The 14,566-nt window shown below is 33.2% G+C and overlaps 1 protein-coding gene and 2 long non-coding RNA genes across 3 annotated transcripts in view; all 3 read right to left on the bottom strand.

Moving 5' to 3' along the window:
• Positions 1 to 440: 440 nt before the first annotated feature.
• On the bottom strand, positions 441 to 4,736 carry LOC114268736 (disease resistance protein RGA2). The gene is made up of 2 exons (XM_082891085.1): positions 910 to 4,736; positions 441 to 805 (listed from the first exon to the last, which is right to left on the bottom strand). The coding sequence occupies exon 1, from the start codon at positions 4,530 to 4,532 to the stop codon at positions 1,101 to 1,103; it is 3,432 nt and encodes a 1,143-aa protein (XP_082747211.1). The 5' UTR covers positions 4,533 to 4,736; the 3' UTR covers positions 441 to 805; positions 910 to 1,100.
• A 1,088-nt stretch (positions 4,737 to 5,824) lies between these two features.
• On the bottom strand, positions 5,825 to 11,360 carry LOC145801024 (uncharacterized). The gene is made up of 4 exons (XR_014341833.1): positions 10,830 to 11,360; positions 10,591 to 10,691; positions 7,324 to 7,426; positions 5,825 to 6,440 (listed from the first exon to the last, which is right to left on the bottom strand). It is a non-coding gene; the product is annotated as an uncharacterized LOC145801024 (long non-coding RNA).
• A 186-nt stretch (positions 11,361 to 11,546) lies between these two features.
• Positions 11,547 to 14,566, bottom strand: part of LOC145801028 (uncharacterized) — a 96,446-nt gene continuing 93,426 nt past the window's right edge. Inside the window, exon 3 of the long non-coding RNA XR_014341846.1 lies at positions 11,547 to 12,490. This is a non-coding gene — a long non-coding RNA (uncharacterized LOC145801028). The remainder of the gene's footprint in view (positions 12,491 to 14,566) is intronic.

Genomic DNA, 14,566 nt, shown 5'->3' on the forward strand with positions numbered 1-14,566 from the left:
ACCTCCAATGAATAATTTAAGACTGGGTTTGCTTCATAAATTTGAGGAGAATTTTAAAAAGAGAAAAGAAAAATGTGTGAAATTTGAGGAAATATAAGTATATTTTATTCAAATTTCATCTATCTTTTCTTTTTCTCTTTCCAAATCCCTCCCCAAATCTTTGAACCAAACATAATATAAATGAATTTAGAAAATACTTTTGAGTAATTAAGGCCACGTTTGGTAGTTCCAACTTCCACTTGTTGGCACACCAAACAAACACTTTGGACACCAAGTAAGCAAGCTATCCCTTCCTCCACTTTCTTTACATCTCAAAGCTAGGTTGGCCTTGTTTGGTGGTATTAAGAGAAATGTCCCACCCTTGTTTCATCGCCTCTAACTGCATCTCTAATGAGGTGGTAAATAATAATAAAACAAACTTAAGATTAAACATACAATGGTGGACCCTAAGAAATTCTGATAAAAATTAAATCAAAATAAATAATATCCATGTAAATGGCTCTAAATATATAAAAATGAACAAATAAATGGAAATCACATCCCTCAAAGAAGAACGATGAAACTAGGAAGCAACATGGAACAAATCAATCCATAATACCTAGCATCTAAAAACACCATCCTGTGCTTAGAAATATAAGATCAAAGGAAAGAAAGCAATGTTTTGCAGCAACCAATTATTACAATTCTTCATAGCCATCTATGATCTAAACTAATTCCACAAAAGCTTTTCAGAGCAATTAGAGAAATGAGAGCATTCCGTACCCATGCCGCTCTGCTATGAAATACAATTTCCAATTTCTTCAACCTATAAATCAAAGAAATCAAAATTTAGTGATTTTCTAATTTCACAAGTTAATTAAATTCAATTCTGACTATGATGTATTATTATTCAAGAAAAAGAAAACGAACCTTGAAAACTATGACGTGTTATTCAACAAGTGTGCAAACCTATTGAGGCCAGCCACAAAATTCTTCAAGCACGCTCCATCAAAAACTCCAGTCTTCAATTCTGCACCAACTTGGGACTATGTTGTCACACTCCCTCAAATCAGCTTTCTGCGAACACTGTTGGATGTGAATCTCGGCTTCAAACTAGCGCATTAACAATCCAAGGATTGTACTTGTTCACCATTGATCCAAATCTCGGGAATATGAGCTATCTTCAGCCAATCCTCCCCAGCCTGTTTCTCGCACCGGCACTCCAAATGTGGACATTCTATGATTGACAGCAATTTCAGAGTATCCTGATCCTGCAGCCCATCCGGCAAACACCTCAGATTAGGGCAACCCGAAATCAATAACATTGATAATGACCGGAGGCTTCCTAGCCAATTTGGTAGAGAAATTAATCCGCTGCAATCGGATATATACAAATCTCGGAGAGCATTCAAATGTTGCATACCCTCTGGAAAAGATTTTATCTCTGGACATCCAATCATAACCAAGAGCTGAAGTGCTGTCAGATATTGCATTCCATCTGACAAAGATTTTAGTTTATTACAGCTGATAATTTGTAAGGATGTAAGGGAAGTCAAGCCTTGCAACACTTGCATTGGAAGGGACGTAAGACTATTACATTTATTTATTTGCAGAGAGTTTAGGTTTTTGAGTCCTGACATAAGTTCAGGCCAAAGATAAAAGTGTATGGTCTTCAGATTGTACATGGAATGTAACACTAGGGACTTCAAGGCCTTGAGGTTTGGAAGCCGTCCATCTGGAAGAATCTTCAACATAGAGTTAGAGCTGGAAACTTTGAACCTTGGAAGTAATTTATGCTCAGCTTCTTCAAATTCGAACTTAGAGTTAGAGCTACCTATCGAAAAATAGGAAATCGAAGTAAGATTAATCACTGACCTAAATAACATTTCATAGCCTCCCTCAATTGTTAATCTCTTAAGTGCTAGAAGAAAAGGCAATTTAGTCAATTTGGGGCATCCAGATATCACCAACTCCCGTAGGCAAGGGAAAATTTCTCCTCTATCCACTAATGCCCATTCCTCCAAGCTTGGCATTTCATAGAACTTGAGAGTCTTCAATGCAGGAAATGAACTTTCCCCATCTCCATAATCCCCATGGTTGAAGTACTTAAGAGAACACATACGTCTGATCTCGAGAATTTTTAGGGATTGTAGTTTGCCAAGAGGAGGAAGATGTTCACATCTTTCACAATCTCTTAAAGAGATCTCAACCAAATTTTTAAGAACCAAACCCCACATCCAATTTGGAAACTTTGAACCTTGGAAGAAATTTATCCTCAGCTTCTTCAAATTTGAATTAGGTTCGAGACTCTCAAGAACCTCTTTGACATTCTTTGGTATGTTTTCTTCATTGCTCTTGCTCCAATATAATTCCAAAGAAATAAGATCATGTTTCCCCTTCAAATTGGCCTTCTTGGCCTCTTCTGAATTTCTTACGTTCTCAAGTCTCTTTATGCTCAACGTACCCCCGAGATTTAATTCTTTCAGCTCACCAACTTGGTAACCCTCATCTTGGCCCACAAGGAACATGCTTAGTCTTTGTAGGCAAGTTAATTGTCCCATTTGGTCAGGCAAAGAAGTGAGAGAATCACACCCTGTGATGTCCAAGTAAGTGAGATTTCTCATGTGCTTCATGCGTTTGGGCAGCTTACGAAGTCGTCGGCAATGTTCTAGCTTCAATGTCTGCAGGCTTTGGAGATTACTTATTGATTCTGGCAGAATTTCTATATTAGAGCATGACATGTCCAGGTACCTAAGATGGCTAAAATTGGAAACTGACATTGACAACTTCTCATCAACATTTCTACCAAAATCCAACACTCTAAGATACTTTTGTTTTGAAATGCAAGGTGAAGCAATATTGTCCTTGGAATTTGGAATGAAAGACTCGAATATTAAGACAGACCGCAAAGATGGGACTTCAAATACAATCTCATTCCAAGGAACCATCTCTCCAAAACCAACAATATTAAAAGACAAGTGACGAATTTTATCTCGAATTTTCATGCCCTCGTGAGGCTCCATAATAGAGCATTCATATCTCATAATAGACTGTGCAAGATCATGCATAAGATCGTGCATTTTACAAAATATTGTTCCACTATTGGACTCTTTTACATCTTGGAAGAATGACCTCGAAACCAAGTCCCTGAAAATGTCATGGCCCATATCATGTAACCTCATTTGTCCTTTAGATGGAATAAAATCATTTGCCATCCACAACTCTATCAGCATGCTGTTCTCCATTCTATAGTCTTTGGGGAATATACAACAATAAGTAAAACATTGCCTCAAATGTGGAGGTAAGGCTTCATAGCTCAACCTCAAAGCAGGTAAAATATTACTTCCATCATCTGGCAAATCCCAAATCTCACTGTCCTTCACAGACAACCATTCACTTTCACTTCTTTTAAATTGCATGAGGCTTCCCAAAGCCTTTATTGCTAAGGGTAACCCTTTGCATTTTTTCACTATTTCCTTCCCAATGAGACCCAATTGAAGGTTTTCCTCTCTCCTTTCGTTGCCGAATGCGCGTCGTTTAAACAAGGACCAAGAATCATCCTCTGACAAACGAGCCATGTGGTGTATAGGAAGTGTAGCCATGATAAGAGCAACTTTCTGAATCCTTGTTGTTACTATAACAGTACAGCCTTTAGCTCCACACTTCAGTGCATTTTGGATCCTATCCCACTTCTCATGGTACTCATTCCATACATCGTCCAAGACAAGTAAAAATCTCTTCCCAAACAGTTTTTCTTGGAGGCGACGTAGAAGTGTATCCAAGTTTGAGATACTACACCCACCACCTTCAATGGACTCTAGGATTTCTCTGGTTAGTCTCTCTACATCGAAATCAACAGAGACACACACCCAAATTCTCAGATCGAAGTGGCTATCCACCCTTCTATCATTGTAGACCAATTGAGCAAGTGTGGTTTTTCCAAGCCCCCCCATACCACACATAGCATAGACCGAAACATCATCATCAAGATCACTTGAATTGTTGAGCAACATTTCAATTATCATTTCTTTCTCATCAGTTCTCCCATAAATTTCCGATTCATTCACCATTGAATCAGTTTGTCCTCTCTCCATCCCACAAACTTCTCGGGTTTCCACCACACCTTCCCTCAAGTGAAACTTATTTTTCTCCCCAGCAATGGCATCTAACCTATCCCTCATATCCTCGATCTTATGCCCCATTTTCAATCGAAATATAAGCCGGTTTCGAAGAGAGAAAAAGGCACTTACTTGGGGTTTAATGCCTCTCTCAGAATCCATCCTTCTTCTCTGAGCTTCAATCATGAACTCATCCACCAGATTGTCTGCATCATAAGCTGCATCATTGAGCTTTCTATGCCAATTCTTCAGAGCCTCGCTCTTCCCTCGCTTGGTCTCTGCATCTTGAAGGACTGCTTGAATGGTACTTAGTGTGCTCTCTAGGTTCTCTAGCTCTGTTTTCAAACCCCATGATATCCCAAACTCTTTTAGCACTAAAGAGTTCAAGGTTTTCAAAATTGAAGTAACAAGGGGAGAAATGAGTAGATCAGCCATACTCTTATCTGTTTTGAGAATTGGAATTGAAATCAAAACCAGACGAGAAAAGAGTTGAATCAATTCACTCACAACTTTTGGAAACGTAATGAAAAGAAATGGAGACCCTCAAACAGTTTCAAAGAAATCAAATGGGAAACACAGCAATCAGGGGGTTTTCATTTTCAAAAATGAGTAAGAGCTCTAAAACTTGAGCTTGTTTTTCAATGATTCAGAACATTAAAAAATATATTATTAATAAGATTAATATATTAAGAATGATAAAAAAGATAATAATAAAATAAAAATAAGGTATAGAAAGTAAACGAAATTTACTGTCACATCATTAATATTTCTTTTTAACAATTTTTTTTTACTGTTTTCAAACATTTTTCTTTATCTTTTATTTTATTTTATTTTTTTTAAATGATGCTAACAGCTCTAGAACTCTCTAGCAAAGCCTTTCATTTTTTTACGCGTTCGGCTCCACGCCGTGTTGACTACTGCAGAGTTATTTTAGATAAAGTATATTTTCTAATTATTATTATTTATAATACAATTTCTATATTTTTTAATTACTATTATTTATAATACAATTTATATATCTATTATGTATATATATTTATCTTTGTATCTTTTCTAATTATGTATATTTATTTATCTTTTCTAATTATTTATAACTAAATATACATAATATGAGAAATATTACATAGTGTAAAGACACAAAAATAAATAAAATAAAATATACATTTTAGTATAAAAGAGATAAAATAATTTTTCCATCTAAAAAAATTACTAAACTAACAAAGAAACAAAAAAGAATACATATATAGAAAAATGACCTATTTTATTAATAAATAAATGATACTCGTATAACAAATGACTAATTTTATTAATAAATAAATTTTTAAGCCAATTAATAACTTTTAATAATATGAAAAATATCTTTCAATTCACCATTTCGTTAATAAATTAAACATTAAGTCAATTAATAATTTTTAATAATATGAAAAATATTTTCAATGAATAATTTTGATAATTTATTATTACATAAGCAAGTAAATTTTTTTTTCTTATTATTTTGTTAAATTAAAATTTATAATAAACGATAATTGTAATTTATAGTATTAGAAGACTAATTTATATTTTAAATTATTGGAATATTTGTAATTTGTTAAAAACTAAAAAAATTATTTTTCATAATTGAAAAAAAATGTTTGCGTATTTACAAAAAAATCTTCACTCAAATTAATACACTACTAGTAAATTATACAAAATAAAAAAGCAAAATAGACAACCCATGACAAACATCCTCAACCAAAAGAACCAAAATTTATTATATAATTTTCAAAAACCCACCATCCAAATTTCAAAACAAGTTAAGAGCAAAATAGGAAGAAAAAAAACAAAGAACAAGCCACAAGCAGCAAACCACCGCTTATATACATATTAGTTCTGAGGCACGGTGCTTCGCATGATAGATCATGCCCATAGTTCAAGCAATCTCAAATTACTTGATTTGAAATTTACATCCATCCAAAAAGATCCTTTAAGCTTTGATAACTAATTACTGATGTTACCCCGTTGCATGCTACTTGTAACTTGCTGCTTCCCACGTTCAGCTACAGTTGTGACCGCTATAAATGGAAACATATCATATTTGCAAATATTGGACCAGCTCACTACGGGAACTGTAGGGTCCCTACAAAACAAATAGAATGAAAGTATATAAGCAAAAATAAAATAAAAATCCATGGTGCATATTTTGCAAAACTTGAAGGGGGTTATGAAATTTGATTTTTTCTGATTGTAATGGACTTCCCCAGATAAAACCTTCTAAGAATGCGATCACACTAGCCATCAGGTTTGCATATTATCAATTTTTTTCCTCCATAAATGTGTGATTGGATTCTTCATTCTCAAAAGTGTCTGCAATAAAGACTAATTAATAAGTACATATGATTCTTTTAAAATTGTTTCTTACTCGTAAAAAAATAAAAATACACATACATACTTGCCATAGAAAGATGCTAACACATACACATCTCATGTTAGTTCCATTAAAGCATTGTTCTAGAAAGCTAATAATAATTGTGTAGAAAGGATTTTTTTTTTTTTTTTTTTAAATTTCAAAGAAATAATACTAATGACTTACATTTCAAGAGGAGGCTTGGCCAAATGCAAGCAATGCCTCACTATTTAGATAAATCTAAACAAGGCATTTCCATGAAGAAACGAACAACAAATTCTAGAGGTTTCTTCTCAAAACTAATGGAACTCAAAATCAAGAAATATTTGGAAATTACAATGACGTTGACAAGGAGTATGACAAATAGCTTGCAATGGTAAACATTAATAGTGTTCTTTAGTGAGAGGCATCATAGTAGGAAATTTAATAGAACACAATCAAAAGATTTAGCAAAATTCGAAGTTCTAGACAGTGCTCAAACCCTACAAACATTCAAATATGAAAGACAACAAAACAAAACAAACAAAGATGACATTATATTGAAGTTAGATAATTTATTGTATGTTTGAAATTTAAAATTACAGGGAAAAATAAAAAAGTCAAGTTATACTCATAGAACGACAAGTAATCTCTCTCCCCCCCCCCCCCCCCCCCGCCCCCTTCTTTCTATTAAGGGTCATTCTGTGTTAAGAAAATATATGTTTATGTAAATGGAATGGGTGAAAGTCTATTCTCAATATCATATGTTCTAAATCAATAATTAGGTGAACTGGATTCAATCTATAAGCTTGAGGAAGTGGGAAATTTTAGAAGAAGAATAATCATGGTGGAAATTTTGTAAACCTGTGCTTTATTTTGGTTGCACTTTTAGATAAAAGCTTTCCTTGATAGAAGAAAACCAGTTTTGTTTGCTCCATCCATGTATCATTCCTCAATTTATGTTGTTCTGGAAACCAAACAATACAAAGAAATGTACAAGCATAAGTGATCTATCTATGACTAACACATGCATAATACACGCATGCTTATGCTAAAATCTACACTATGAATACATACGCAAAACACATTTCAAATGATATGACTTTATGTAAAACACATTTCAAGTTCTTTGTTTACCCATCATTTTGTCAGCAATGAAATAGAAATAAAAAGTCAGCAATGTAGTTTTTATAGAGACGAACAAAAATTCCAAATAATCTAGGTGGTCAAGTAGGAGTGAGATTTGATGATTTTTCTGCTGAACTTGCTTTAAGTATGATTTTTCTTCTTCAACATTCTTAGAATAGAAAATAGTTGCATCATTGTGAAAAAAAATAGCATTAAACATATGAATTAAAATTGGAGTATTAACATTGACTGTTACTTTGATCCTTATATAAATAACATCTAATTGTAAACTATATTAATTTAAAAAGTGTTGTCAGATTGTGCATTTGTGCATAACTGCTTCAGAAGAGCTCATTGACATAACCACTATGTATTAAAATGAACAGTAAGCAAATTAAAATGTTAGGTGGATTTCTATAATGTCAAAGTTAAAATATAAAAAATAAATAAATAAATAAATAAAGAATAAAATCAACACATGAAATAATTAGAGGAATGAGATACAATCCTAATAGAACTACATAGGAGTGAAGAAGCGAAGAGGAGAGGCAATTTAGCTAATCTATGCAAGTCCATTTTGCTTTGTGAGAGAGAAGATGGAGTGGTGTTTGTCTTTGTTGATAGAAAAGAGAGATGCCTTGTCTTTGTTGAATGGATGCTCCCATTTGGTATTTTTCAAAAATTTGATGGTATGCAATTATCAAGCTCTCCTAAATTTGTATTTCTCCCAAAATGAAAGAAAAGAAAGGCAATCTATCTTTTCAGAGTTATCGACCAAATAAACCGTAATGACAGGAACATAGGAGTTTGTTGCCATTTCCCTTCCAGTATTTTTCTATGGGAGCTTCCCTCATTCCTTTTATTGAGCATAATGATGCGAATCGGTCTTTGAATTACCCAATCAAAAGGGCATAAGATAGTGATAGACCCTTACCAACTTCAGCACGTGTGAAGCTTCCAAAATATTACAACACATACAAACAATATTTGTTGATTCACTAAGCAATGGAGCAGCATGTATAGTGAGATCAAAAGCCAAAGAATCAAAAACCAAAGAATTAAGAAATTACTAATGATAAAGGGTTTTTAGCAGACACAATGTGGTCATCAATAAAAGGTCATAGCAATATTGCCAATTCTACTTTAATCAATAATATCCATGGTGAAATTGATGGATTTGACTGGAACAAAATGACAACCAACTCCAATTAAAACTACTCAGCTAGCAGATATACATAGACGTTCTAAGAATCGATAGAACCACACATCTTTGAATAGGCAAAATACGGATTAACTAAGAATTGAAATAAAAAAATAGCTTAAAATTTAATTTAAAATTTTAGTTAAAATAGTCTACATGTTGTCTTGAGTCTGACTAAACCTAAAAATATATATATATATATATATAATTCAATAAATAATGGACTAAAACAACTAAAATTTTATTAAAAAGGTAGTTTAAAAATCTACATGTTTCTTTAGAACAACTGTAGCAGAATTAGAAGAAAAAGGATGCTGTTTGTAAGACATGATGGTTCATTATTCATCACAGCTTTAGGCTGAATGCAAATATGTCCAATCTATGATTCGAACAAAGGCTAAAAATGCAAAACCAATTTCACTATTGATACACCTCAAGGAGGAGATGGTGGGGGTGATTGAAAAGGTTTAATCCATTTGGTTTTGAGTAGAATAGAGAATCTACCAACAGATATAGCTAAATCTGCACCAAATTTCAACAGCACATCTATAGAGTATAGACACCTAATCTCCAAATCAAATTAGATTTTTTAACATTAATTTCCAAGTAACTTGAATGAGGTTTTTAACTTTCAAATAATTTCTTATGCAACTCTAGTGTGAACCATACTCAACTTCATATTAATTTTGCTTAATCATATTTTTTTAACACCAGCTTATGAGCTAAACCAAATGAGCCATCCCTAGATCAACCAAAAGAATCTTGCTTACCTATATCAACCTCACAAATCAATAGCGAAGCTGAGAAAGTCAAAAATATTGACTTGAAGTTATTCGAGGATTAGGAAGAATAACAATAAGATGTCCATACTTGATCATTAACTTCGATATTCCATATGCAAACAAATCCTCAACACTTTTTTGGACTTGCACAGAAGTAACAAACCAAAGTGAAAATACTGTTTATATGTGCAATTAGTATTGATGTCTAATAAATAACATACCCTTTGAAGCCTGTTGATAGAATAATTGGATTCATTTAGACAATACAACAAACAATTCACTTACATATTGAAGACAAGGCCATTTTCAAGCAAAGAAAGTTCTCATCGAGTAGAACGAGTAGAGGAGGATTTGGCCAAAAAAGTATGAGTAACTATACTACTGACCCTGGCACATTGCCTTCGTATTGAACCTCTCATCCAAAAATCGACATAATGCAATTTTAAAAGCTACAATATGAAATACTTGAAAGAAAACATTGAAAAGATGATGAAATAAAAAAAACACATACATATTTGATCTATAGTTTTGTACGCATCACTGATTCCTTCAATTGGAATAGCTACTATTATAACTTGGTTTATGGCGTCAGTATCAATTCCCAAGGAAAATACCAAAAAACACAAATCCAAAAAAAACACTAGATAAAATTAACAAAAGCAGAAGTGAATAGAAATGGAAAAAACATCTGAATTGGAAAGATAATAGTTAAAACCTTAGGAATTCACTAACTTCAAAAGAAAACAAAACAAAAATGTGGTTAAAAAATAAAAAAAAAAGGATTCACAAAAATAAAAAGAAAATAACTTTTAGCTCAAATATGACATGCTTTGAACTTGACCCCTACAAATAAATCAAAAAAAAAAAAAACCTAAAACCGAGGATTCCACCTTGTGCAAATAATTTTTAAAAAAATGAAAACTAACGAAAATCCAAAACAAATCCTGCCATTTGAAGAACTGGGAGTCTAATTACTTTAGCAAAATCATCAAAAGAGGGCAAGAGAAGAGAAGAGCACACCTTACAAAAAATAATGGAGCAATCTTGAAGTCAAGAAAACAGAAGCCAGTAAAAGAAAAATCTAGAAGACCGATGTATAGTCATAGTTCTTCTACGTTGACCTAAAAGAGAAACATCAACTACTTCAATATCAGATTCTCTCAAATAAAAAAACCATGGAGTCACAAAGAATCAAATTATTAAATTAAAAAAAAGAAAACTGATCTCAGCCTAGAATTGGCAAATTATGGCAAAAGTACCTCGTGCGATTCTGCTGGTGAAGTTGTCGGAAGAGTTCATCTTCAAGGGAGATCTTCCTTGTACCCCATCTTCAGTCAGGATCCTGAAGCCATGGCGATGCAGATCTTCGGTCGAGATCTTTCTTGGACCTCATCTTCTGTGTGTTTCGATTCGAAATCAAAGTGGTGCATCGATGGGTCTCACTATCAATAAAGCTGTCAATCTCACCATCGTCTAGATCATCATCCCTGCCAAAGAGAGGAAGAGCGATGTAGACACTGAAGAAGAGTGCAAAATGACAGAGACATGCTCTGCTCTTCCTGCTCCAAACAAAGGCAGTGGCCATGTGATGAACACTTTAATATGACAGGCAAAGTTGGGCCATGAAATTAGAAAATAGTCCAAAATAGTAAATAATAAGAAAATCAAGTACATGAGATGGCTTGGAAAATTCAACAAATGAAAGGGACAAAAGGGGAAACTGAAAAAGAAAGCCACAAATACTGTAGCACAATGAACTTCCTCTTATATGTGTACTAGTTGCGCGGCGTCGTGCTTCGCACGATCACCCATGCCGGTTTTTTTCTTTTTTTAAGTAGAAGAAAGTTAATTATTATGTACAAAACAAAATAAAGAATACCTAGCTTTTAGTGGATTTTACTTTATAAAGGTATTTGAAATAAATAAAGAAGATGGCATAATTAGAAGCTACTCCTCAAAACAAAGAACAAAATAATGGCAACTTTCCAAATTTTCCAACATAGATTAAGACAATGTCACATGATACGTGAATAAACCAACCACCATCCACAAGGTAAAACTAATAGAAAATATTTTGAAAGTAAAAAAAATGTTCTGAATTAACATCTCATAAATATATTCAAAGCAAGAGTATCAACTGAAAAAATGGTCAAAAGTCATGGGCACAATCCTAGTAAACTACGAGATGAAGATAACTGTTTTGCCTCCTATTATTCCACCACAAAATTTGTTTCTTAGGTAGTGACTATCTTTCCATCTTTTATCATATGTACCTAAGAAATCTGTTCTTTATACCACTGTAGAGTTGGAATTCTTTTGAGATTCGAAAATGTCGAGCTACTCTCTTTAGATCCCTCCTGTTCATGTCCAAGGCATTTCTAAAGTGTTCATGTGATGGTAGAAGTCTCGTGATGATTGAGGACACAAAAACATTAGTGCATTTTCATGAATTTTTTATAATTTTGTAAATTGCATCAAGTTTATAATTTTTTTTTTTTTAAAAAAAAAAAAACTAATCATGATTTAAACTTCCATTTTCTATATTCTCACAGGAAGAGGAAAAAAAAGAAAGAAAAAAAAAACAGAAGTTAGGGAGAAGGGCAAAAGGAAGCATTGAATTATCTGATTTATTAACAGGATTTTCAAGCGCCAATGAATATAGACTCCATAACATCGAACCACTGATATAATAAATTGAACAACGGTCAAGATTCAACAACCTCAAATTCCTTCTAGAAAGCAAACCGAGAGTTAGTTCTGGAAGTAAATTCTGAATTAATACATAAATTCAAAGCGTAAGAACCAAAACATTAAAAGCAAATAAAAATTAAAAGAAAGAATTGACAAGAAAGAAAGCTCTACCTTTTAGAAAAGAAGATCTTTGCAATTCTAGTCATGGTTTTAATATGACGATCGACTCCTGAAAATCAGAAAGAGAAAATAAACATTAAGCTATAAGAAATTCTGCCCAAAAAAAATGAAAAATAAAAAGGAACATTAAAAAAATCTAGGAAAAAGATCCATATAAAAAGCATGAGCAATTCTTTTATCCAAAAATGAACAAGACCACATGATAATTGTATAATTGATTCCACAAGCAACAAAAAATAAAAGAGAAAAAAGAAAAGGCTGATAAAAGAAAGATCCATAGAAAAGCAAGGGAAAGATCATACTTTATGCCTTAGTTCTTCTCTTATATGAAAAGAAACATCAAGCAGAGATTGACATATATGCTTTCACTGATTTTAGGTCTAGAATATTTTTTTAGGCAGAGAGATGCAAATCAACCATCAAAATATAATTTGTCAAAATGTATTTGATACACGGTCACGGATACGGACACGAACACGGGACACGGAAATTTCTAAAAATGGGGGACACGGACACAGCAGGAGACATGGCAAATTTTTTAATTTTTTTATAAATGTTTTTATTTTAATACACATTAATTATTTTATTTATTTATTATATTTTTTAAATAATGTGTTATTGTTATTTATTTTTTATTTTTAATTGATACATATATATATATATATATTTTTTAAATAAAAAAATAACAAATAAGGGATAATAAAAAAGTTAGATATTTTATTTTATAATTTTTTATTATATATGATTTCATTAGATTTCTTTTAAATAACTGGATGATTTATTTTATTTATTATATGTTAAAAAGTTAAGAAATAATAATTTACAAAAATTATTATTATATATGATATTTTAAGAAATAACAATTAAATATTTTATTATACAAGATAAAAATTATAATTTATAAATTTTATTATATATATTATATATGATCAATTATATTATATAAAGTAAATTATATGCAAACGGAGAGAGAGAGAGAGAGAGAGAGAGAGAGAGAGAGAGAGAGAGAGAGAGAGACAATCGAAGATGATTGAAGTCCTCAGAAGATGATCCCATGGTGTGTCCAGATTTGGACACACATGACCTCGCCGTGTCCCTTGCAACAAAATAAATTAAATTAAAGGGATACATATCCCCGGCGTGTCCCCGTGTCCCCGGTGTGTCCCCATATCCGATACCGCCACGGCTTCCATTTTGGCGTGTCCATGCTTCATAGTTGATACACTTATTGGAAGAGCTATAGCAAGACTAAAGACTCCAAAAACAAGACATTGAAGAGTGGTATTCTATTAATGGGCTACTTCTTTAAAAAAGGCACAACCAAATATTCAATCATACAAAAAATATTTGATAATTTTGCATCTTCACTTGCACCATTTCTACAGCATTCTCCTTCTTGCCTCTGTGTTCTTTGAATCGTAACACCTATTGTAAAGATTATAGAGAAAATTCTTGCAGAGGCAATATTCAAATACATACACTAATCAAAAAAGTGAGTTTTTGTTAAAATGTACCAAAACCTACCACTACACCTACTCCACCCACTTCACCTACTCCACCTACTACTCCACCTACTACTCCACCTACTACATACCTACCTCCTTTAATCTTCTATATATAGCACTCATTGTAAACACAAAATACATCAATCAATAATACATTAATTTTTACATGGTATCAGAGTAAGGTTAAGAAGCTAGTAATTCTGCTTCACCGGCGGGCGGCAGCCTCGCCTTGGCCGCCCGCCGGACCTCCACACATTCCTTCACTCCGCTGCCACAAATTCCACATCTCTCTCTCAATTTCTTTTACACTCTCCTGGCATCAAACCAAGGAGACCCACGGCTCTCTCTCCCTCTCTCTAGATTTAGTATATACAGAGAGCTATGGAGTCTAAGCCAAGCTTACTGAGGAACATTCTGGTTCGACTCTTTGTCTTCGGTGTTCTCATCATCGCCGTCCGATTCGCCTACGTCGTCACCATCAGAGGTGAATCCTGCCATCTCGGAAGCTTCTGCTTCTTTTCCTCGCCGGAAAATCTCAACCTCGTGATCGGCGTCCAAAATCGTAGGTCATCGGCGATCATTTCAAACGACGCCGCCCTGATTGCATCGTCAGCGACATG

The sequence above is a fragment of the Camellia sinensis genome, chromosome 10, assembly GCF_055761805.1.
Source record: "Camellia sinensis isolate YWXY chromosome 10, ASM5576180v1, whole genome shotgun sequence".
NCBI classification, from domain to species: domain Eukaryota; kingdom Viridiplantae; phylum Streptophyta; class Magnoliopsida; order Ericales; family Theaceae; genus Camellia; species Camellia sinensis.

Bases quoted from the DNA above. Each gene is read 5' to 3' on its own strand.
- LOC114268736 (XM_082891085.1), bottom strand. From the start codon at position 4,532: ATGGCTGATCTACTCATTTCTCCCCTTGTTACTTCAATTTTGAAAACC.